This window comes from Ceratotherium simum, chromosome 35 (assembly GCF_057802395.1).
Source record: "Ceratotherium simum simum isolate JZ-2026a chromosome 35, ASM5780239v1, whole genome shotgun sequence".
Taxonomy (NCBI): domain Eukaryota; kingdom Metazoa; phylum Chordata; class Mammalia; order Perissodactyla; family Rhinocerotidae; genus Ceratotherium; species Ceratotherium simum.
In genome coordinates this window covers 6897270-6923593 of record NC_141934.1, presented here as the reverse complement: position 1 = coordinate 6923593, position 26324 = coordinate 6897270, and the positions used below count along the sequence as shown (strand labels likewise).

The 26324-nt window shown below is 39.8% G+C and overlaps 1 protein-coding gene across 2 annotated transcripts in view; it reads right to left on the bottom strand.

The window, feature by feature from the left end:
- Window positions 1–15726, bottom strand: part of LOC101388333 (solute carrier family 5 member 4) — a 49164-nt gene extending 33438 nt beyond the window's left edge. The window contains exons 1-6 of one of the 2 annotated variants that reach the window (XM_087423928.1): window positions 15592–15726; window positions 14820–14891; window positions 12646–12750; window positions 10817–10876; window positions 9321–9425; window positions 1096–1201 (exon numbers count right to left, since the gene is read on the bottom strand). In XM_087423928.1, the coding sequence (XP_087280054.1) occupies window positions 1096–1201; window positions 9321–9425; window positions 10817–10876; window positions 12646–12750; window positions 14820–14891; window positions 15592–15726 (583 nt within the window). The remainder of the gene's footprint in view (window positions 1–1095; window positions 1202–9320; window positions 9426–10816; window positions 10877–12645; window positions 12751–14819; window positions 14892–15591) is intronic. The other variant, XM_087423929.1, reaches the window with a different exon arrangement.
- Window positions 15727–26324: the final 10598 nt, after the last annotated feature.

Below are 26324 nucleotides of genomic sequence, written 5' to 3'. Positions count from 1 at the left end.
CAAAAGCTGGCTGGACCACAAACTCCTCTCAGCATCATCTCCTCAGTCGTTATGTCTCTCATTGACCCTCCTGTCTGCCTTGCCTTGCCTTGACTCAAAGTTTCTATGAAATATTGTGGAGTTCCATCTTTGTGTAAGTTTTTGAATATTAAATAAGAGAAAAGGCAAAGTTTTAATAGCATGAAAGTTTCCCTCAACAATCCCTCAATTCACTCCATTTAGCACAATATTCTTGCTTTCAAAAAATTGAGCCAAGCCGTTTTCGCTGTAGTGTTGGAACACAGATATCATTGTTTCGTTAGTTGTACACCAGATAGAGTTGTTGACGTGTGTTTTGCTGCAATGTACAAAAAACAACTTCTCTTTCAACTCTAGACTCATTAGACTCTCAGTCAATAAGATATTTCTCTTATGAGAGTGTCTTGGGGAAACAAGATTGATCCTGAAAACAGGAGATTCATGCCCTCATCTCTCACTTACACTGAAACATATGCTCAGTGTTTGAAAATGGCTCCAGAACTGTCTTGATTGTTCCAGCTGTTATTTTCTTTATTTTTTCCTAACTGAGCTGGTATAGTTTAATTTTCATAAGTTAGTATGAATGAGACACTACATCAATGTATCTGGTTCGTGAAAACCTGCTTGAACTATTACCACATATCCTCTCCCCACAACCAACTCACTGCACCAGTTCTTCTTTCCTGATTCTGCCATTCATAGCCCACCACCATGCCCTGGCATCGTGTATTCATTTGGTGTATTCTCATGTCTGAGCTGCTATTTCATCCTGACCTTCCATGTGTGTGATATGCTGGATTCCAAATGCCAACCTGGGTACTCAACACATAGCTGAGCCAAATCACCATTTCCCTACTTTACCCACCATATCATTATCCTCCATCAAGGTGCTCACAACTAATTCCGAAGATTGTTCACTTTAGTTGTATTTCTTGGCCTGTGCCTGACTCTCATAGTGGGAATAAAAGGGTATCCTTACTTTGGTAGTGACAGGGATAACCCTGAGGTTGCTAATTGCAGATTGGGGTGAGATCAGCAGAAGATAGCATGACTGAGCTAAATATGCAATGGACTCACCAGTGATTGTGTAAATAGCAGTGACAGCCAAGAGGATGAAGATGGCCAGATAAAGGTCCAATCCCAAGGCCAGCTTGATGAATATGGCTCCAGAAAATATGTCTGACTAAAAAAGGAACAGTCAGGATGGAAAAGAAATGTGCGTTTCAAGCCTCTATTTTCTCTGCTCTAGTGTCCTTCCCCCCGCCCCCTCCACCAACTTCTTTTCGTGGTAATCTTCTGCTCATCCTTCAAAATTCCACTTAGATGTCCTCACAGCAATATCTTTCATAGAGCCTCAAACAGCAATTTTACTCTCTGTTTCTCTATATAATAGCAGTTAGTTCATTGCTAAATCGAGGCAGCATGACTGAGACCTTTTCCTGTACCAACAAGCTTAAAGAGGCTAAGTAATTGCTTATAGGAACACTCTTGACTATGATGGAGAATTTTTTCCACGTATTCTTAAAATCAACATTTTTGTTTGCCAATGGGGATTTTCACAATTATATGTTTGTTTCAATTTTCCTACAATTATAAACACACCTATATATGTGTGTGTATGTGTATGTACATGTGTGCATATATGTAAATATTTCCTAATTCTGTCTGCTAAAAGAGCCACGATAAAAAAGCAACTCAATGAACACACTTAGCACCCAGACTTTGGTCTTTAATATCCTCCCGCAGAAAAATGAATGCTTCCAGGGCAAGAGGAGGGTTGGTACAAGATGAGTCTGGAACATTTTGTTATGCCAGAATTTGAGGAATTGCCCAAGAAAATGATGGAGGCATGTCACATTCTTTACACAGGAACCAGTTTGAGGAGCTTCTACTGGCCCAATCTGGTATAATATGAGCATCAATATAATTACATACAATAACCATTTGTAAACCAATGATAAATACAAATTTATGAGTCCATATCAGCAATAGATAAATAGATAGGTAGATAGGTAGGTAGATAGAGGAGAACGAAGGGCTCTTGTCTTTAGTAGGATGCTGAATGCTGACTGGTAACTACAGAAGGAGTGCTAGAGTTGGAAAATCTTCATTTGGCAACCATTACAGTAAAGATTGGATCAAGTAAGAATCATCTATGAATGACAAGTCTAGTGGTAAATTTTAAAGATGAACAGGATATTTGCATGGTTTAAGGTATCTCATCACAAACTGCTTATTACTTACAGGGGGAAAAACCCAGTAATTATACAGTGGAGAAATCTGGCAAAATCTCAACCAGGTGATCAAAAGCAACATCACCACTGAGGAACAGATGGACGTCAAATGTCTCCAGATAGGATACCTTGAGTAGGACACAATATGACTTATGCAGTATTCCAGCCAAGAATGCATAACCTGAATCCAACCATCAGGAAATACCAGAAAAATCCAAAATGAAGATTGTTATATTAAGAATGATCGGTGAGGACCTCTATTCTTCAATGTCATCAAAGATAAAAAAAGGCTACGGGTTCGTTCCAGGTTAAAGGAAGCTAAAGACACTTGACAACTAAATGTAATACCAGACCCTAGACTGCATTCTCTACCGGAAAAGTAAAGATACCAAAAAGGATATTATTGTGTCAATTGACAAAATTGGAATTTAGATAGTAGATTAGATAAAACTATTGTATCAATGTGACATTTAGTGAAGTTGATGATTTTACTGTGGTTTTGAAAGAGACTATTCCTCTTTCTAGGAATAGGAATATAAAGGGGGTGCTAGAATTGGAAAACCATCATTTTGCAACTGTCGTAGTAAAGATTGGATCAGGTAAAAATCATTGAATAGAATTGTCAACGATTCTAGAATCATCAATGAATGTTAAATCTGGGGGAAATTTATATGGAATTATTTGGGGATAAAGGGCATTGATATATGTAACGTAATCTCAAATCATTTAAAAATATGAGAGAGAGAGAAAGAGAGAGAAAAGAAGGGAGGGAGGGAGAGAAGAAGAAGGAATAGGAGGAGGAGAAAGAGAAGGAGAAAAAGAAGAGGGGAGGAGAGGAGAGAGGAGCAGGGAGAGGAGGAGAGGAGGAAGAAGGAAGAACAAAGAACAGAGGTTAGTATAGTAGCATTTCTCCTTGCCCTTGGGAGAGGGAAAGATTTCTTACTCGAAAAGCACCAACCAAAAAGAAAAGATTGCTAAAGTTGACTACATCAAAATTAGGAACTTCTGTTTATTCAAAGACAAGCCACATGTTTGGAGAAGATATTTGTAACACATAAAACCCATAAAGAGCCAGTACTCCTATAAAAGAATAAGAAAGAGACAAGACAACTCGATTTAAAAATGAACATGAAACCTGAATAGGCATTTCTCAAGAATATAGCCAAATGGTCAATAAACACCTGAGACCCCTGTGAAGATGCTCCATCTCACTGGAAATGGAAGGAAATGCAAATTAAAGCCACAATGAGACATCACCACACACTCATAGAATGGCTAAAATTTGAAAGATTGCAGACAACACCAACTGTTGATAGGTCTGTTAAGCAATATGAACTTTAATATGCTGCTGGTGAGAGTGTAAATGTAAATGCTTTGAAAACATGTTTTGTATTATCCACTAACGTCAAATAGATGTTTACCATATGACCAAGCAATTAGATTCCTTGAGCATACAGAAATGCATGTTTAAGAGCACTAAGAGACATATACCAAATGTTCATAGCGGCATTATTCCTAATAGCCAAGAGGTAGAAACCACATATTTCTTCACCAACAGTAGAACAAATAAAATTGGTATAGTCATACAATGCAATACTTCATAACAATGAAAATGAGTAATTGCATCAATAATATGGATGAATCTTACAAATATAATTCTGATCAAAAAGAGGTTAGGAACAAAAGAATACTTACTGCTTTGTCATATTTATATAAAATTCAAGAGGCAAAACTAACTTGAAGTGTTAGAAATTAGGGTGGTAGTTATTTTTAGGGGAAGGAGAGAGTAGTATTTGTAAGGAATCATGAGAGGGACTTCTTGGTTATGGGGGTATTTGTAATGAATGATTGACCTGTTCATTTATGTTTTGGGCACTTTTATGTTGTGTATAATACTACCCACACAAAAATAAAGAACTCTATACCGATAGGAAAACTGGGCTCTGTGCTGGCTGTGACGCTAATTCATGGTGTAAACTCAGACAAATCATTTCCACTCACTAGGCTCCACCTTGATCAGCTGTAAAAAGAAGAGTTTGGGTCAAATCAACTTTAGGATCCCTTTGTATAGTTGTGTAGGGTTAGAATTCTAATATTGGTGAAGGATAATGGACGGGGTGAGTGTCTACCAGCTGTTGCCTGGGACCTTGGCTCTCTACCTTATGCTGAGTTCTAAGTATTTGTTAACAAAGAAAGCATCTACAGGTACAATCACGGGAGGACAACACAACCGCATCAACACTTACAACATGATATAGTCCACACAACACTTTTAACTCAACTCTTCAAAATGCCATGTCAGTTCTAATTCCGGGTCTTTGCTCATGTTGTCTCCACATTTAGATTGTCCCTCCATCCAAACCCTACATCTGACTGAGCCTGTGTCCAAGAACTGTGGCTGTAGACTCTTTGGTGGGGAGTGAGTTGGTTCCTGCTAAATTTTCCCCAGCATTGAGTCTGCACTGCATCACTGATCTCTTCATTGATTACTATAGCTCTCTATGTCATCTCTGCAATCCAGTTATGAAGTCCTTGGAAGCCAGATCTCATCCTCAGAGGATCAATTATTGAACTGATCATACAGAAGAATGGTGAGTGAGTGAACGGAAAGTGAGCAATGTCTACACAACAGCTTGTATAGACTACTCTTTCATGATTGTTAGCAGAGAAAGAATAACGAAAAATAGAGGAGTAGGTAGACAGAGTAAAGCAATGATTATTGTTATGAAGGAAGATACCTGATCACGTTTGAGGGTAGTAGAAAGCAAGAAGTAATAGATGATGGTTCGGGGGGGGAAGCAAGTAGCCAGAGACATTGAGAAGAGATGGGATCAAGAGTAGACATAGGTTGGGGCCGGCCCAGCGGCGCAAGTGGTCAAGTGCGTGCACTCCGCTGTTGCGACCCAGGGGTCGGATCCCGGGCTCGCACAGATGCACTGCTTGTTGAGCCATGCTGTGGCGGCGTCCCATATAAAGTAGAGGAAGATGGGCACAGATGTTAGCTCGGGGCCAATCTTCCTCAGCAAAAAGAGGAGGATTGGCATCAGATGTTAGCTCAGGGCTGATCTTCCTCACCAAAGAAAAAAAAAAAAGAGTAGACACAGGTTGAGTGGTTGGCCTTTGACAAAAGGAAGACTCTTCAACTTCAGAGTTGTGGGGGGAAGGGAAAAATGAAGAAAAGATTATTTGGGTGGTTGGAGGGATGTGTTAGTTCATGCCTAAATTTCCTATGTCAAGTAAGAGGCGAGGTTTTCTGATAAGAGGCAGAGATCCAGGAGCTAAAGAAGTTGTAAACAGTTTAGAATAGTCACTAAGAGGACAAGGGTAAAAATTATAAGAAACACAGATGAAAGGATTATTGGTTGAGGTTTAGAGCCCAGCAGAGGGACTCTCAAGTCCACCCAGCTCTGCCTGAACCTCTGTACCCCCAAAGTGTGCTCCCAGCTTCCCTGATCTTACTTCAACACAAACTTGTGCTAGCCCCACTTGGATCTGCCCCTTCAGTTCTCATCCTCCCAGGCTCCACACACACACAAAAATCCACAAAAAACATCTGAAAAATAGCATACAAGCACGTTAGTTAGAAAGACAGAAGTAAAATCCCTGGGTGTAGCACAGAGTAAGTTGGAAGCTGGATTCAACCAAGGTTGGAGTTTTTCAAGGGGAGTTCAATGAAAGGGGAGATAGACAGAGAAACTGAGTCTATGTGCTGAAGAGTGATTATGAGGATAAATCATCGAATCTAAGGAAAAGGAAAGCATGAGTGAGGTGAGGAAAAGGGATAAGTGGCAGGATTCACAATCAGAAGAATTAGAGGTAGGTTTCTTTGAGTTTGGAATGGGTGTCACAGGAGATGGTTGTTTTTTCCCTCTAAGATTTGAAATAAAACCTATTGTTTTGTCATCTCAGCAGACATTTGTGTTGGTGAAAAGCCTGTTCTTGATTATCTGAGCCTAGAAACTAACTCTGTTTTACAAACACATAGTACTTCCTGTCAATTTGTTATCTCTGGGTTTTCAAGGAATGCAATGGCTGTGTAAATTGAGGGAAGACTGTACTTTTTACAAAATTGGATATTAACAAAATAATTATTACTATTTCAGAAAAAATATCACCTACTGAGATGCCACTCATTGTATTTGAGTTGCCATAAAACATACCTGCATCTGCCTGCGTTTATAGCTGTCAGATTCATACTGATCTACATGGTGGGGTGGGGATAAGTATTTAACTACAGTATTAGGACTTGTGTACTAATGCCTAATCATTTACTTGTTAAAACACTTATTATCATATTATGAATTCCTTGACTTTTGTTTCTCTTATACAGTAAAATTAAGGCATTAAATTGATGGTTTTGAAATTATATGTGAGTAGCTTATATTGCCAATGCGTTTTTATTGTGGTAAAATATGTATAAATAAAATTTGCCATTTTAGCCATTTTAACGTGTACAATTCAATGAAATTAATTACATTTACAATGGCTATAAAATATTTCTCATAAAAAAGAGGCATTGCATGATCCAGGATTTTCTTTTGCTATTAAAGGACATTATTAGGACAACAGTCAATATCTGATTACATAATAGTTTGTATCAAAGTTGATTTCCTGATTTTAAAATTTGCAGTGTGGTTTTCCAAAAATATATCAATGTCTTTAAGGCATACAGACTGAAATGTTTAGGAGTAAACATATGTCATGTCTGCAGTGATTCTCGATACAGTCACAGGATGCTTAACGATGGGGATATGTTCTGAGAAATGTGTTAGGTGATTTCGTCATTGTGCGAACATCATAGCACATACTTACATAAACCTAGATGTTAAATCCTACTACACACCTAGGCTATTGGTACTAATCTTATGAGACCACCATCATATATGCGGTCTGTCATTGACCAAAACATCGTTATTTGGTGCATGACTGTATGTGTGTTATTGGAGGTTGAGAACCAGTGAATAAGATGAACTGTTTCAAACCTGGGGAGGGGAGGACTGTGAAAGCTGTCCTGTCCTAACTCCTCATAATGACCTATTTAATAAGTAACCAGGACAGAATCTGTTATCAGAGAGTAATAGTACACAAAAGGTCGTGCCTAAGGTTAATTATTACAGATCTTCCTTGACTTACAATGGGGTTGTATCTCAACAAACCCATTGCAAGTTCAAAATGCATTTAATATACCTAACCTACCAAACGTCATAGTTTAGCCTAGCCTACCTCAAATGTGCTCAGAACACTTACATTAGCCTACTGTTGGGCAAAATCATCTAACACAAAGCTTGTTTTATAATAAAGTGTTGAATATCTCCTGTAATTTATTGAACACTGTATTGAAAGTGAACAACAGAATGTATGAAGCGTATTGGTTGTTTGTTCTTGCGATTGTGTGACTGGCTAGGAGCTGTGGCTCACTGCCGCTGCCCAGCATCACAAGAATGTGTCCTACTGCATATTGTTAGCCCAGGAAAAGATCAAAATTCAAAATTCAAAGTATGGTTTCTGCTGAATGCATATCGTTTTTGTACCATCGTTAAGGCTGAAAAATCTTAAGTCGAATCATCATAAGCTGGAGGCTGTCTGACTAGTATTACTTAAAACATAACTTCGTAGATAAGAATGGACTCCTGCCACTGTCTCTTTCCAGCCAACCACACACCCCTCACAGTCACATACATGCTCTGGGTCCTCCATTCAGCTCCCCAACATTCCATCCCCTCCCGGCTACCGGGAACCTTCCACTCCAGGAGGCTGCATCCGTAAGGGGTCACTTTGGCCACTATCATTCTGCTCCTGTACCCTGTTCATGTTCTTTAGAACCATAAATCTGTAGATGTCAGAGCCAGAGGAGAACTAGAAGATCATCGAGTCCCACCCACTTATGGAACCTGCAAGCGCAAGGCCCCAGACACTAGCAGCCTACCCCCCGACCCCGCAAATGAGGACAATCTCCAATAATTCCACCCAGCAGGGACCAATCCCTTTCCTGGGGGTTCATAGCACGTCTCCTGTACTTGTCCACACACTCTATTGAAACTCGCATTTTAATATATAAATTTGCATATATCGTTATAAAATGTTAACTATGTCATGTTTAAAATTCTTATATCCTTAACCATAGGGTGAACTTCTAGTGCATAGGAATCTTTATTACCACTTGCAAGAAGCTCAAAAACATACAGTAAGTGCTGGGAAATGCTCACGTTGCATTAGGAAGGCTCATGTCATCTAATCTAAGTAGCTGGTTTACTTCCAGGAACAACTCAACTCAACAGAAGAGTGATAATGAGGGTTAGCTTCTTCTCTCATGAACTGCCTAGACCATAAACTTGCAGGAGATTATTTCATTAGTCACTGATACATGAGGAGCAAATGAGTCACTCTTTCTTTGTTTTCTACATGTGCTGCTGAATCTTCAAATTCCTTTCTTCTTTCCTCGATGATTATCTCCAAGGAACTTAACTTTTGAAAGGCTTTAGAACTCCTTTTTTTTTTTTTTTTTAGAATTCTTTTAACACTTGCTTGTGACATCTGTTTTATAGGAGTGGTCTTAGATAAAATAAATTTAAGAAAAGTCAGTATAATAATACAAAGCACTTTCCTCCTGTCTCACATGTCAGATAATCAAGCTGAAAATGAAAATATAAACCTAGACTGGCCCTGATAAAGAGAATAAAGAGGTTATTGTGCAGTGGAAAGGCAGGAGACTAGAGAAGTCTCCACTTTTCTACTACAAATAGCTGTGTTACTTGAATGAGACATTTTGTTCTTTCTGTACATCCATTTTTTCATATCTTTAATGAAAGTGTAAGTTTACACTCTGGAGCGCCTCATGACTTGAAATTCTTTTACTCTAGAGATGCAGGGTCTCTGAAGCTCCTTTTTTCCATAAAAACTTGGTAGAGAGACCCCAGGCAGTTTAAGACATCCATATGGCTTGACACATAAAGACTGTCGATATCTGCACACCCAGTTCTCTGATCTTAGCGCTCTAGCCCCATCAAAGCCCTCTAGCCCCACCAAAGCTATCTCAGGAAGCTAAAATGCCAGGAGCGCTGAACTCACTGTGATTCTCAAAACCACAAAGATGAAGAGGGAGAGGACAGAGAGGTAGATCTGGAGGCGCTTCCCACCAAACCGCTTCTTCAGATATTCTGGCATGGTCATGACCTGCAGACATAGACATCAACAGGGATTCACTCTGAGCCCAGCACATTCGGATTATTCAACATTTACTAAGCACCTACTGGCAGGTGACTGTATGTGGCACCTTGGGAACACGAGTGAGAAAGGCACAGCCTCTTGGGAGAGCAGGAAGGTTGGAATGAACACAGGGGTTGGAATCAGAATTCTTGGGATTTGTTCCCAGATTCAACTTTTACTAGAAGTGTGACCTTTGGCAAAGGACAATCTTTCTGAACCTCCATTTTCTCATGTGGAAAGTGGGGTTTAATATGAAGGTAGATGTAAAATACCTACAACAATACTAAATGCGTGGTAAACACTCAGCAAATTATTTTTATTATTTTCACCAATACTGCTGCAGTCTAGTAAAAACAATATTATTTGTAAATAATGAACCACAATGATGGTTACATAATAAATTGATAATTGAGCAAATTGCAAATACACATTTGGGGATATATTTACGGGATTATCTTTATTAAAAGGAAGAAAGTGACATTAAATCCCTACTTAGAGAAAAATCTGAAGTTATCGTTTCTGAAAAACGAGATCAACTATGTGATGTGTAGCATAAAAGGTGTAGCTTCTGGTTTCTTCATAGCAGATGGAGTTCGTGATTTTATCTCCCCCCATATAAAAGAATGTTAAATAAATATTCATATGATATTATCAAAAACAAGAAGGGGAACTCTTGGTCACTCATAAACTGTGTGGAACCCCCTCAAAGATGGTAAGCCACATCCAAGAACGCACGCATGAGTTCTGCGTCAGGGGTCCTTGCACCAAGGACAGCATCCTTCAACAGAGCTTGGTCAAGCCTAGAACTAGAAGGGACCCAAGACGAGCAAAGGAGAAATGTATGATGACCTGGAGAGGTACTGGCCAGAAGGCTGGGCCCCTGAGTACCCTCATCCCAGGAATTCTCCCAGGATACAGCATCCCATGGTCTGAGCACCAGCAGCAGAAGGAATAAATGTGGTAGCTAGGCTGAGAGTAGCAGAACAGTTGGTTGGCAACCAGTTGGTTGGCAACACCCAGGTTCAAGGGGAGCCACCATAGCTGTGATATATCTTACCTCCAATTGAAAAAAAAAACTACTTTACAAATATCAGAATGGCAAAACTTATGATGAAGGAAAATACCATGTGTTGGTGAGGATGTGGGAAAGTGGGAACCCTCACAATAGTGACCGGCAGGAGGACAGCTGACGGCAGCCATTTTCAAGATCAATCTGGCTGCACCTAGTGGATTTCTATAAATGTAAGCCCAGAAATCCTGGGACGAATGATATTACCCAGGTTTCACGATTGGGCAGAAAGAATGAGGAAATAAATGAATGCCTGACAGATGTGCCGAGAAAATCTGCAGATACTCACCTCTGCCTTGATGTATATGGGAACAAAGAACCACGCTAGAACAAGTAACAGCAGCGAGGCCTACGAGAAACCAAGAAAAGAGTGTAAAGTGAAAGAGGCTTGGCTTATCATCTCATGACCTCTGAGTCTGAAAATAAAATAAGTTTGCTTGAATCCTGTCCCACTCAACCAATTAGGACCCCAAGACAGCTGTGGATTCCTGTCTTGTTTCCATGATTCAGAGGCCACTATTTCCTGGGGCTTAGATGTGACAAAAGGTGTGCGGCGAAAAATGGACTGAAGAGATCTGAGCCCCGCTGGACCACTGGAAGATCATACAATCTTTGCCAAAAGGAATTATTCTTGAATGGCAGGAATTGTATGCAGAGTGACAAAGCAATGAGCAAGAAATTTGGAGATAGAAGAATATTCTCAGTGTCCCCCAAGTCTTGCCACATACGATGACAATAATGTATAATCTTGCATTAGTATGCAATGCTTACAGAGAGACTTCACATATATCAGCCATACTGCTCTCACAGGTGCGGCAGACACGCTACGCACAATGATTCCTATTTTATGGAGGGGGCACTTGAACCTCACAGAGATTAAGGAAGCCCAAGTTCACAGGTTAAAAGAGGAGCAGCCAAGCTCTCAGCAGCCTGGTAATTACACCCACTAGGGCCAAAGGGCATTTTGTCCATGCCTCCGGGGGCTGGCTCCATTCTGGAGTCCATGGCATTATCAAAGCAAAACTACAGCCATAGGGCATATCTAGGGGCTGGGTCCATTCTAGAGTGCCTGATATACTAAAGTGAAACTAGGGGCAAAATCTTCAACAAAGGAGAGGTGCAGGCATTTGTGATGACTCAGATCACTTTCTGAGTCCATCCTGGGACGGTCTGCTTACAATTTCACTGTGTTATCTCCCTCTGATCGATATGCATGCAGATGTACGTGGAAACACGAGAAAGGATAAGAGAAAAGGACAGAAAAAACTAAGGCAATTCAAGAAATATTATGGCACGTTCACCACGTGCCCAGCCAGGTGCTAGATGATGGGGCAGTGCGAGTGACATGAGAGGACATGGTCCCTGTTCTTAAAGAATTTAGGGTCTAATTAAGAGGACATGGCTTCTACTGGTGAAACGGCAATAAAACTATTAGGAATCCACTCACAGAGTCTTGTAGATTCTACTTACTATCTCTAAATCATTCACTCCTTACTGTGCTGTCACTTCCTTGATCAGGCCCCTTCTGGTCAGTTTCTATCCATCTATCTGGCATCAGTACCAGGAAGCTCCCTCCACACATGCCAAGCCCCACCTGTCATCTAGGATGGATGCCCCTCCTGTGAGATCTCTCAATGCTCCCTGCATGTTTCTCTCTGTACTTTCTACGCTGTAGTGAATGCGTGCCTCTCTCTCCCACTGGGATGTAAGCTTCTCAAAAGAAGAGACCATTGCTTTTACATTTTTTAATTCCCTGCATCTAATTCAGAGCGGGACACATAGTGTAATAGCTCAGGGAGGAGAGATACAAGTGAGAGCTAAAATAATAAAACAAAATAAAGGAAATCAAGTGAAAGTAGAGATTGAATCATATAGAAATGACATTCCTGGTGGGAATAACTGCTTGAGCAAAATCTCAGAGGTGGGCAATAATGTGACTGGAATGGCCCAGGCAGAATGGAGCCACACAGGGAAGGCCCTGAAGTTCAAATGAGGGGTGGGTTAGGAGAAGGAAAAATAGAAATCAAATGAAAGCAGAGTTTATCCCATAGAGATCCCCATAAAAACATTCCTGGATATGGGTTTGATTTAAAGGAAAAAGCCTATAATGTCACTTACATTCCATTCAAATGCTGCAGTGGCGATTCCTGAAGCCGCTCCCGTCCCAGCCAGCCCCACAAAGTGGCCACTGCCGATGTTACTGGCGAAGAGAGAGGCGCCCATCTGGAATCCAAGAGGACAGACTAGGATCAGAGTTAAAAGACCCAAATCAGACTTCTTGAAAACAGATAGAGGTTGAGATTTTCCATCACTATTCCTTAGGGCACGTGTCAGCAAACTACGGCCCGTGGGCTGAATCCAGCCAGTCACCAGTGTTTGTATGGTTGTTAAGAATGTTTTTTACATTTTTGAATGGTTAAAAAAAATCTTGAGAAGAACAATATTTTGTGAAATGTGAAATTATGTGAAATCCAAATTTCAATGTCTATACATAGTTTTACTGGAACACAGCCATGCTTGCTGGTTTTACGTATTGACCATGGCTGCTTCTGTGCTACAATGGCAGAGTCGTGTGGTTGCAACAAACTGTATGGCCCATAAACTCTAAAGTACTTACAGTCTGGCACTTTATAGAAAAGCTTGGTGATCTCTGCCTTAGAAGAACATTAATCTATCTACCCAAATGCTCTGGCTTGAGCCCATCCTTGGCCAAGAACTTCCAGATCTCCTGTAGGCCCCTTCAATCAGCCTCAAGAATCCCAAAGTTGGGTAGAAGGGAGTTCCTCTTCATCCTTCTGGCCCTAAGGACCCTCTTCTCATCCACCTCCTTCTCCATCACGTTGTCTGCTTTTCTTAAGTCTCAAAGATCAAGAGAGATCTCTTGAGTAGGCACAGATGAGCACTAGTCCTGACAGAACAGATTTGGGGTATGGAACCCCTGCAGTGCCCCTTTTTCTCTTCCCACTTTTTCAGCCCTCTGTAAAACCACTTGGGGATGAGCTCATTTGTGGCTATGGGATTGGTTCAATCTTGAATGTTTCACAAAAACAGTCCCAAGGAGGCAATGTTGGATTGGACATTCCAAGTAAAAATCCATTCTGAGCTTTCAGTTGATCTACTTCAATCACCCCAGCCAGGTCATTTCCCGGTCTCTGCTTTCCTTCATAATATTTAGTCAGCAAATCTGTGAAAGAAGCATGTACTGAGCATCCACTGTATACCCAACCCACTGCTTACACTGTATGGGTTCAGAGACGAAGATGCACCCTATGCAGCAATGGGACTCTGGCCAAGGAGGCCAAGCATTAAAGCCCAGCAAGGAAGACACCAACTGGGCAAGAATCAAAGAGGCATCAGCATTTGCACCATCACAGGGTACACATATCCTCTATGGTAACTGCATAGAGCAGACATTCAGGTGGGAGTGCAGACGAAGCAGGACTTGAACTGGGTGTTGAAGGAGGAGAGCAGAGAGGGGAGGCTCATCCAAAAAAAGGGGCAGCATTAGCTCAGGATTGGGAGCAAAGAAGGAATGTGCTGGGGATCTCAAGGAGCCAAGGCAGAAGATTCTTGGTGAGGACCAGCAAAAAATAACATGAAGCAGAGCTGAACTGGGTCTTCTTAAAGGCCGCATTACACCTGCTCTTATAATCAGTGACGCACTGTAATTGATTAGAACTACAGGGCAGAGACCTGAGGCCAGGGATTTAGGAAAAGAGACAACAGCAGGTAGTCAACCAACGCACATCAGAGATTCTCAGCATTCCCAAGTTTTCTTTATTTACTCTTTATTTATTTATTTATTTTTTTGTTTATTGCAGTAACATTGGTTTATAACATTGTAAAAATTTCAGGTGTACATCATTGTACTTCTATTTCTGCATAGATTACATCATGTTCACCACCAAAATACTAATTACAACCCATCACCATACACATGTACCGAATTATCCCTTTCACCCTCCTCCCTCCCCCCTTCCCCTCTGGTAACCACCAATCCAATCTCTGTCCCTATGTGTTTGTTTATTGTTGTTATTATCTACTACTTAATGAAGGAAATCATACGGTATTTGACTTTCTCCCTCTGACTTATTTCACTTTGCATTATACCCTCAATGTCCATCCATGTTGTCACAAATGGCTTTAGCTAGACTCACCAAGAAAAAAAGAGAGAAGGCACAAATAAGTAAAATCAGAAATGAAAGAGGAGAGGTTACAACAGACACCTCTTTATTTACTCTTAAACACACAGACACAGGAAATTTATCTCCGGGAAACTCTGATCCACTCACCGGCCACCAGACCATATCTCGCCCAGCCAGGAAGAAGCCTCCAATAGTGTTCCGGTTGGTCCTCAGCATCGCCTGAGAAGAAGGGAAGACGTATGAGGGTCAAGCCCCAGCCTGGACCCAAGATGCCCCAGGGGCTCTGGCCAGGTGCTGATGGAAGTGACCTCGTCCAGCACTCCTAAAGGGAGAAACATTTTCTTGGAAGTGGTGATATAGCATCAATTTTTAAAGTACTTCAAAATCATAGTTTCATAGAAACACAGGGATTTTAAGAAATCATATTCCTCAACTTATGTCCTAATTTCTGTTTATTTTCATTTATGAAAACAATGTGAGGAATCACTAAAGTTGTTTTTAGAAGAAAAATTGCAACCTCACACTCATTACTAAAAAGAAAGAATGAATGTAAATGAATTAAGCATCCAACTCAACTAAATTAGAAAGTGAGAAAATAACAAAGGAAAATAAAAGAAGTGAGGTAATAAAAATAACATCTTTATTCATTATGCCAGGTGCTGGAGAGGCTGAACAGAATAAGTCTGAAGTTCCTACTGCTGGCTCTATTCAAGTGATAGAGTTGTTAGCAAAATAAATTAACTCAGTGTAAGCACTGTTTATGTCACACACGAGAAAATGATTCTGAGGAAAGGACAACGAAATCTGCGACAGCTGCTAATGCTCTCTCATCTTCATCACACCACACCTTTCCCTCCCTCAGACGTTTTACTCCCAGGTCACGTGCCCGCCCTAAACACCCCATTGGGCTCCTACATACCCACAGCCCTACAGCCATCACCACTAGGAAATAGATGACAATGACGGAGATGTCAGCAGGGTTTCGGATGCGCTCTGACATCGCAGGTGTCTCTGCGTTCCCAGTCGTGGTGCTGGGGCTTAACGTGCTGGCCATGGCTGCAGGTGGTGCCTTCCCCATCCTTGGATGGCCCTTTGCTTATATAAGCTCTGGGTTAATGATCAGCCTCGAGGAGGTGGAGCACGCTATCAGAGCCAGCTCCTGGGCAAGGGGACCTTTAAACCTCTTCTCTGAAGCTCTGAGACCCTGGGCCTCTGGCAGTCAGTGTTGACCTAAATGGAGTGTGAGAATGTGGGGTGAGAGACAAGAAATGAGATGAGAACTGGAGGTGGAGAGAGGGGTGTTCATTGAGTGGAAAAACAGAGTCTTTAAGAAGATTTGACCAGGTAGAGTGAGGACTAGGGAGAGATGAAGGGGACAAGGAGGGGAGAAGATCAGAGGGGAAGGGGCCAGAAAAGAGTCAAGAGGGATGGAGGTGACAGTCCCTTACAGAGCAGATAAGATTCCTGACCGAGCAATTATATCCCTTGAAAGTGAAGTTAAATATGCATTTCTTGGGTTGCAAAGCACCATATTTCTCTGGAACCAGGTAATCTGAAGTAGGCTTTATATGACACATCAGGACCATGGCAGCCCATGTAGGAAAGGGAAGTAGCTCTGTGAGCACTGAGTATGGAAGTGTGAGGGCAGGGCTGCACAGTGGGCTGGGTCAGAGGTTTTGACAATGAATGAATCAACCTAAAATTATATGATGGTGATACTCAGGATTCAGGGCCCATGACCTTTCAACTGCATGATGTTAGAAGTAAAGCCTCGACTCTCTTTTTTCCCCCATAAGTTTATTGCGGTAAAATATACATAATGTAAAATTTACCAACGTAGCCACTTTTCCAAGTGTACAATTCAGTGGCGTTTAATACATTCTCAGTGTTGTGCAACCATCACCACTCTCTGTTTTCAAAACTTGGTCATCATCCCTAACAGAAGTTCTGTATCCATCAAACAATAACTCCCATTCCTCCCTCTTCCCAGCCTCTGGTAACCTCTATTCTACTTTCTATCTCTATGAATTAGCCTATTCTACCTCATATAAATGGAATCAAACAGTATTTGTCTTTATATGTTCAGCTTATTTCGTTTAGCATGATGTTTTCAAGATTCATCCATATTGTAGCACGTGTCAGAATTGCATTCCTGGGGCTGGCCCCATGGCTTAGCGGTTAAGTGCACACGCTCCGCTACTGGCGGCCCGGGTTAGGATTCCAGGTGCGCACTGACACACTGCTTGTCCGGCCACGCTGAGACCGCGTCCCACATACAGCAACTAGAAGGATGTGCAACTATGACATACAGCTATCTACTTGGGCTTTGGGGGAACAAAAAAGGGGGAGGACTGGCAATAGACGTTAGCTCAGAGCCGGTCTTCCTCAGCAAAAAATAAAAAAGAGGAGGATTAGCATGGATTTTAGCTCAGGGCTCATCTTTCTCACACACACACACAAAAGAATTGCATTCCTTTTCAAGGCTGAATAATATTCTATTGCATGTATAGATCATATTTTGTTTATTCATTTATCTGTTGATGGACTTTTGGGTTGTTTCCACCTTTTAGATATTGTGAATAATGCTGCTTGAACATCAGTGTACAAGTGCCTGTTTGAGTGCCTGCTTTCAATTCTTTTGAGTACACACCTAGAAATAGACTTGCTGGGCCATATGATAATTCTACATTTTATGTTTTAAGGAACCACTAAACTGTTTTCCACAGAAGTGATAACATTTTACTTTCCCATCAGGAATGCATAAGAGTTTCAATTTCTCCACATATTCAACAGCACTTATTATATTCAGTTTACAAAATTATAACCATCCTCATAGGTGTGAAGTGGTATTTCATTGTGGTTTTGATTTGCATTTATAATGCAATGGTTAATGATGTTGAGTATCTTTTCAAGTGCTTATTGGCTATATATATCTATTTTTGGAGAAAAGTCTGTTCAAGTCTTTTGCCCATTTTAGAACTGGATTGTTTGTTTTGTTTGTTGTTGATTTATAGGAGTTCTTTAGATATTCTGGATGTTAATCTCTCATTAGAGAAATAGTTTGAAAATACTTTTTCCCATTCTGTGGGTTGTATTTTCATTCTCTCGATAATGTCCTTTGATGCACAAAAATTTTAATTTTGATAAAGTTCAATTATCTATTTTTTGTTTTGTTGCTTGTGTTATTAGCGTCATATTCAAGTAACCATCATCAAATCCAATGTCATAAAGACTTCATCCTATGTTTTATAGTTTTAGATCTTATGTTTAGGTCTTTGATCCATTTTGAGTTAATTTTTGTATATGGTGTAAGGTAAGGGTCCAATTTCACTCATTTTCATGTGGATATCCAGTTTTTGTTTTTGTTCTTTTTGGTGAGGAAGATTGGCCCTGAGCTAGCATTTGTTGCCAATCTTCCTCTTTTTGCTTGAGGAAGATGGTCCCTGAGCTAACATCTGTGCCAGTCTTCCTCTATTTTGTATGTGGGACGCTGCCACAGCATGGCTTGATGAGCAGTGCAAACGTCTGTGCCTGGGATCCAAACCTGTGAACCCCAGGCCACTGAAGTGGAGCTCATGAAATTAACCACTATGCCACTGGGTTGGCCCCAGGATATCCAGTTTTTGAGCATCATTTATTGAGGCTGTTCTTTCCCATTGAATGGTCTTTGCACTCTTGTCAAAAATCATTTAGCCCCATGTGCAAGGGTTTATTCCTGGGCTCTTTATTCTATTCCCTTGATCTATATGTCATTATGCCAGTACCATACTGTTTTGATTACTGTAGCTTTGTAGTAAGTTTTGAAATCAGGAAATGTGAGAATTCCAAGTTTGTTCTTTTTCAAGATTGTTTTGACTATTCAGAGTTCTTTGAGATTCCACATGAATTTTAGGATGAGTTTTTCTATTTCTGCCAAAATGCGATTTGGATTTTAATAGAGATTGCATTGACTCTACAGATTGCTTTGGATAGTATTATAATCTTAACAATATTAAGTCTCCTAATCCATGATTACAGGAAGTCTTTCCATTTATTTGTGTCTTCTTTAATTTCTTTCAACAATGCTTTTTAGTCTTCATTGTGCAGGTCTTTCACCTCCTTGGTTAAATTTATACTTATGTATTTTATTCTCATTGATGGTACTGTAATGGAATTGTTTACTTAATTCTCTTTTGGGATTGTTCATTGTTAGTGTATAGAGATGCAATCAATTTCGTGTTGATTTTGTATCCTGTAAATTTGCTCAATTAGTTTATTAGCTCTAACAGTATTTTTTGTGGAATTTTTAGGGTTTGCTATATATACTATCATGTTATTGGGAAACAGAGTTAATTTTATTTCTTTCTTTCCAATTTGAATACCTTTTACTTATTTTTCTTGCCTTGTTTTCTCTGGTTAGGACTTCCAATACTATTTTGAATTAATGAAATCAGTCATTCTTGTCTTGTTTCCAAGCTCAGGGGAAGAGCTTTCAGTCTTTCACCATTGAGTATGATGTTAGCTGTGAGTTTTTTTTTTAATTTTTAATTTTATTTTTTCCCCCAAAGCCCCAGCAGACAGTTGTATGTCATAGTTGCACATCCTTCTAGTTGCTGTATGTGGGATGTGGCCTCAGCATGGCTGGAGAAGCAGTGCGTTGGTGCGCGCCCGGGATCCGAACCCGGTCCGCCAGCAGCGGAGCGCACACACTTAACCGCTAAGCCACGGGGCCGGCCCTAGCTGTGAGTTTTTCATATATGACCTCTAACGTGTTAAGGAAGTTTTGTTCTATTCCTTGTTTATCGAGTGTTTTTTTAAATCAAGAAAGTTCAAAATTTTCAAACTTTTTTTTCCCCTACATCATGGCATTTTTTTCCCGTCATTCTATTAATGCAATTTATTACGTTGATTGGTTTTGGTATGTTGAACCATTCTTGCATTCTGGGAATAAATCTCACTTATTCATACAGTGTATAATTCTTTTAGTGTGCTGCTGAATTCAGTTTGCTTGTCTTTGAGGATTTTTGCATTAATATTCATAATGGATATTGGTCTGGAGTTTTCTTGTTTCTTTGTCTAGCTATAGTATCAGGTAATGCTGGCTTCAAAGAATGAATTAGGAAGTGTTCTCTCATCATCGATTTTTTGGAAGAGTTTGAGGATGATTGGTGTTAAATATTTTTTTAAATGTTTGGTAGAATTCACCACTGAAACAAGTGGCAAATTATTATTCTTTCTTGGGATGTTTTTGATTACTGATTCAATCTCATTTAGATTTTCTATTTCTTTATCATTCACTTTTCATAGATTGTGTTTCTAGGAATTTGTCCATTTGATCTAGGTTAACCAATTTTTTGGTGTACAAATGCCTACAGTATTCTCTTATAATCCCTTTAATTTCTGAAAAATCAGTAGCAATGTCCTCAAATTCATTTCTAATTTAAGTAATTTAGGCCTTCTCTCTTTTCTTCTGAGTCAACCTAGCTAATGGTTTGTCAATTTTGTTAATCTTTCTGAAGAAATAACTCTTGCTTTAGTTGATTTTCTCTGTTGTTTTTTCTGTTCACTATTTTGTTTATCTCTGCCTTAATCTTTATTATTCCCTTCCTTCTGATAGCTTTGGGATTAGTTTTTAGGGTTCCTTAAGGTTTAAAATTAGTTATTGGATTTGAGATCTTTCCTCTTTTTAAATGTAAGTCTTTAAAGCTATGTATTTCACCCTTAGTACAGCTTTCTTTGCAACCCATAAGTTTTGGTATATTGTGATTTTGTTTTCATTTATCTCAAGTTATTTTTTGCTAGCTTTATTGAGGTATAATTGAAAAATAAAAATTGTACATAATTAAGGTGGACAGGGGATGTATTAATATATGTATGCATTGTGAAATGATTACTACAAACAGGCTAATTAACATATCCCTCACCTCACATAGTTACCATTTTTTTTTTTGGTGAGAGCAATTTAGATCTACTCTCTTAACAAATTTAAATTATACAATACAGGATTATTAACTATAGTCAGCACGCTGTACATTAGACCCCAGAATTTATTCATCCTGCAGAACTGAAACTTTGTATCCTTTGACCAACATTTCCCCATTTTTCCCACACCCCGGCCTCTGGTAACCACAGTTCTACTCTCTGCTTCTAAGAGTTTGACATTTTTAGATTCCACGTATAAGTGAGATCATGCAGTATTTGTCTTTCCGTGTCTGGTTTATTTCACTTAGCATAATGTCCTCCAGATTCATCTGTGTTATCACAAATGGTAGGATTTCCTTCTTTTAAAAGGCTGAATAACATTCCATTGTGTATGTGTATGTGTGTGTGTATGCCACATTTTCTTTATCCATTCATCCATCAATGGACACTTAGATTATTTCCATAGCTTGGTTATTGTGAATAATGTATGAACATGGGAGTGCAGATAACTCTTCAAGATACTGATTTTGTTTCTTCCAAATACATCCTCAGATGTGGGATTTTTGGATCATATGGTAGTTCTATTTTTAATTTTTTGAGGAACCTCCATACTGTTTTCCATAGTGGCTTGTACCAATTTACATTCTCACCAACAGTGCACAAGTGTTCTCTCTTCTCCACACCCTCAACAACACTTGTTATTTCTTGTCTTTTTGATAATACTCATCCTAAGAGGGATAAGGTGATATATGAGTTTTGTTTTGGTTTGCATTTCCTCATGATTAGTGATGTTTAACACTTTTTCATGTAACTGCTAGCCGTTTGTATGCTTTCTTTGGAAAAATGTCTATTCAGGTCCTTTGCCCATCTTTTAATCAGGTTTTTTTTTTTTGCTGTTGAGTTGTAAGAGTTCTTTATATATTTTAGATATTAACCCCTTACTAGATATATGGTTTGGAAATATTTCCTCCCACTCTGTAGGTTGTCTTTTCATTTTGTTGATTGTTCTCTTTGATGTGCAGCAACTTTTTAGTTTGATGTAGTGCCACTTATTTATTTTTTTCTTTTGTTGCCTGGCCTTTTGGTGTCATATGCAAAAAATCATTGCCAAGACCAAAGTCAAGGAGCTTATTGCCTACATTTGCTTCTAAAAGTTTTATGGTTTTAGGTCTTGTGTTCAAGTCTTTAATCCATTTTCAGTTAATTTTTGTGAGTGGTGCAAGATAGGGATCCAGTTTCATTCTTTTGCATGTGGATATCCAGTTTTCACAGCACCATTTATTGAAGAGACCATCCTTTACCATTGTGTGTTCTTGGCATTTTTGTCAAAGATTAGTTGACTATATGCATGAGTTTATTTCTGGGATCTTGATTTTTTTCCATTGGTCTGTGTGACTGTTCTTATGCCTGTATAATACTGTTTTAATTATTCTAGCTTTGTAATACAGTTTGAAATCAGGAAGTGTGATGCTTCCAGCTAAGTTCTTCTTTCTCAAGATTGCTGTGTCTATTTGGGGACGTTTGTGGTAAAATTGTTTTTTATATTTCTGTGAAAAAATATCATTGGAATTTTGATAGAGATTGCATTGAATCTGTAGATTGGTTTGGGTAGTATGGACATTTTAACAATATTAATTCTTCCAATCCATGAACATGGGATATCTTCCCATTTATTTATGTCTTCTTCAGTTTCTTTTATCAAGGTTCTATAGTTTTCAGTGTACAAATCTTTCACTTGCTTGGTTAAGTTTATGTCTAAGTATTTTATTCTTTTTGATGCTATTGTAAACGAGATTGTTTCCTTTATTTCTTTTTCAGATAGTTTGTTGTTATTGTAGTTGTGTTAGCAACACAACAGATTTTTGTATATTGATTTTGTATCCTGCAACTTTACTGAATTTATATATTAGTTCTAACAGTTCTTTGGTGGAGTCTTTAGGAATTTCTATATATAAGATCATGTCATCAGCAAACAGAGACACTTCACTTCTTCTTTTCCAATTTGGAGGCCTTTTATTTCTTTTTATTGCTTAACAGCTCTGGCTAGGACTTCTAGTACTACGTTGAATAGGAGTGCTTAGAGTGGATACCCTTGTCTTGTTCCTGCTTTCAGAAGAAAAGCTTTCAGATATTCAGCATTGAGTATGATGTTATCTGTGGGTTTGTCATGTATGGCCTTTATTGTGTTGAGATAAGTTCCCCCTATATCTGTTTTTTTGAGAGTTTTTATCATGAAAAGATGTTGAATTTTAGCAAATGCATTTTCTGAGTCTGTTTCTGGGTCTGTAGATGGGACCACAGGAAGTGAGTCAGCCACCTGGGCATGGGCTTGCTTTCTCAAAATTCCCCTCCTTGTTCTTGGACTCCATCAGGGTTTCACAATCTCCTACTTTGATACCACAATTCCCAAAGGCACTTTTGCCTGTGGATGGCTACCAAATTATTGTTGATGAAGGGGGACACTAGCAGGCAACCTCTTATCCCACCATCTTGCTGATGTCACCTTGTGAACAACCCTACCATTTTGAAGATATCTTTTTCTTGATTGAGCACTTGCTTGATTGCTGGAATTAAACTTTGACTGTTTTCCAGAGCTCCCACAAAGTTGGTTCAGATAGCTTCTGTTCTTTTTTCTTTTTTTAAAGATGTTTTTATGATGGAATAAAAACTTGAAGTGTCCTAGTCCACCATTTTGTTGACCATCTCATTTAATAATGAAGTTCTTTAGAGTGAGGCACCTCATTAGGTCATTACTGCTCACCTCCCACACTCTCCCAGAGACCTTATCCTGGGTAAAACATTCGTGCAGATCTGTCCCTTTCTCTGTCCTGCAAGCAACATCTGTGTGCATTTATGACCACTTAAATGCAGGATGAAGTGTAAAATTGATGAAATAGAAGCCTCAGTAGGAGCCGAGTGGAATATCTAAAGGACCCTGAGTCAGGAAAAGATGAGTAGAGCTTAATTACCTAAACTTTAATTTAACATAAAAAATGATCCTCCCCAGCTCTGTCTCACTAGGAAAAGAAATTAAGTTTGGCAGAATAAGGCAAGAATAAGGCAAGAAAACATAACTTTTTAGAGACTCCTGTGAACCTGGGGTCCCAAACCCTCATGCGGCTTGAGGAATTCCACAAGAGGGAAAGGACTTGGTAAGCTCCTACAAGACAATACATATACATAACTTTCCGTTACCAATTAAATTAACCCACCAGCAACAAGTTTCCTTTGGATCATTTTTCTTTCTAGATAAGGAGTTTCTGTTGGACATCACATTGTCTTCCACCTAAAGGCCTGGAGTTTTGAGCTCCCACCTCATCCTTTGGACAGAGTGGAGGCTCAAGGCACAGCATCCCTGCCTTCTGAAGCATTTTCTTCTCCAGGCTGTGTGACTTCAGCCTCTCTACCTATTGCAGCTGTGCACTCACATACTCTCATCTCAGGCTCAGGGACAGAGGGAAGAGGAAGGATGAGGGAGTCTGAGCATGAGGAGACAGAGACCTCTGGGTTCCTGGATGTTGACCAGTCTGGATGAATTAATAAAGTAACTTTTGTGCCCTCCAGAAGAAGAGCAAGTTCTCCTACCTTCTCTGGGAGATCTATATAGAAGAGTTGGTTTGAAAACTGTTTTTGTATGTGTATGGGTCTGGGCTAGTCTTTGGGGATGGTTCCATTCAATTCCTGAGTCCTCATCTCCCTGCTACAGTCACAAGGGCCTTCTGTCTGTTACCTGTCCAATCACTGGCATATACTAGAAGTTCCTTAAGTAATTGTTTAGTGAGTGAATGAAGAATGCTAAGAACCCTACGAGGTGGAATATTTTCATACCTTTCCTATAGGAGGGGAAAACAGAGTCCCCGCAGCCCTGGTCTCTCCCTCACCATCATATTTCTGCTGGATTCCATCATGTTGCATAAATCAACAAAAACAAAACTAGACTCATCACTGATTTTGCCATGTTTTGCTCTGTCTCAAATGTTCCCCGTGCCAGTCATGATTTCTCAGCATTAGTGCTAGTGACATTTGGGCCAGATGATTCTTGGTGTGGGGGCTATCCTGTGCATTGTAGGATGTTTAGGAGCATCCCCGGCTACTACCCACTAGATGCCCCTAGCAGCCTTTTTCCCCTCCCCCCACAGTGTGACAACAAAAATGTCTCCAGTCAATGTCAAAAATCCCTGGGGGACAAAATCACTCTCGGTTTAGAATCATTGACACAACTGTCCAAACCCACCACCTTAATTAACTTCAAACTTAATTAACTTTTCTTTTTTCTCACCTGCCAGATCCATGTGCTCACCAGCCTAGTAGATTCTACTCCTAATCATGTTTCAAACTCATCTCATCTTGATTTCCACACCACGGACGTTTTCACACAGCCATACTCTCTTCTTGCTAGGTTTCTCTAGTTTATGTTATTTAATTATGTTTCCAAATTTGTGTTATCTAATTTGTATTTCCAAATATGGAAACCTGAGAATGTCATTGCCATGTTTAAAATCTTCAATGTCTCTCAAGTAAATGAAGCTCCAAATCCCAAGGGTGGCATATAAAGTACCCCTATAACCCCCCTCCACCCGTCATTTGTTCCTATCCTATCTGCCTAGCCTTTCCCCACCTCACCACCTTCTGTAGTTGGCATGTGCATCAGACTTCTACCACCTTCTGGATGTCCCTTGATCTTGAATGCTGCAGATGTTTCATGCCTTCTGTTTCCTTCTTCTTATAATGTCCTTTCCACAATCCCTTTAGAACTAGAGCAAGTTCCACCTCCCCTGGGATACTCGAATATAAAGAGTCACATAGTAAGAGGCTGTGTTAATCATCATAACATTAAGGTCTAGGATAGTGCCTGGCATATTAGAGTCATGAAAATGATGTGCATTGCAAACTCTGTAACTCAGTTAAAACAGGAAATCCAGAAAGCCACGAGTATTAGGTCTTTGAGGAGAGAAAGTTTGACTTGAACCAGCAGGGGGTGCTGTGGGACTAAGCATGGGTAGTCCGCTCTTGGCTGCTCTCAGGCAGATGAACCCCAAGCCTAAGAGTGGAGACTTTTGCTCACTGTTGGGGACTTTCCAGCTGTGTCATCCTGAGGAGGGACATCAATGGAGCCATAGGTGATAATCTGTGAATTATTCAGCAGAAACCTGGGAGACCTACTAGATTTTTCTTGAGCTTTTACCAGTTTTAAAACAGCTTTAAAAATACTGTGGCTCAGAATTTTCTTTCTTTGGATCTCCAAATGCATCATTATTATATCGTATATAATATAATTTATATTTTTTATGTGTGGATCTCAGCCTGATTCTCTGGCTCCAGCTCAGGCAGTGTGACCTCCCTGGCCATCTCTGGGCTCCAGCCTGAGGACGAGGCTGATTATTACTGCTCAGCGTGGGACAGCAGCCTCAGTGCTCACACAGTGCTCCAGGACAGTGGGGAAATGAGACACAAACCCTGAGCTTCCCCGCCTCACCCAGCACCTGGGGACCTCACAGAGCACCATTTCACTGCCGGAGAAAAGACCTACACAATTGGCAAATGTATATAGGTAACATCATTGTGAATATAATCGTGGCAATTTAAAAAAATGAGCATTCGCATGCCTTAAAAACTGGTAAAAAGGAATACAAGGTTTAACTCAGGGAATATATAATTTTCCAGATTTTTGTTATTTTTATTGTGGTAACATTGGTTTATAACATTATATAAATTTCAAGTGTACATCAATATACTTTTATTTCTGCATAG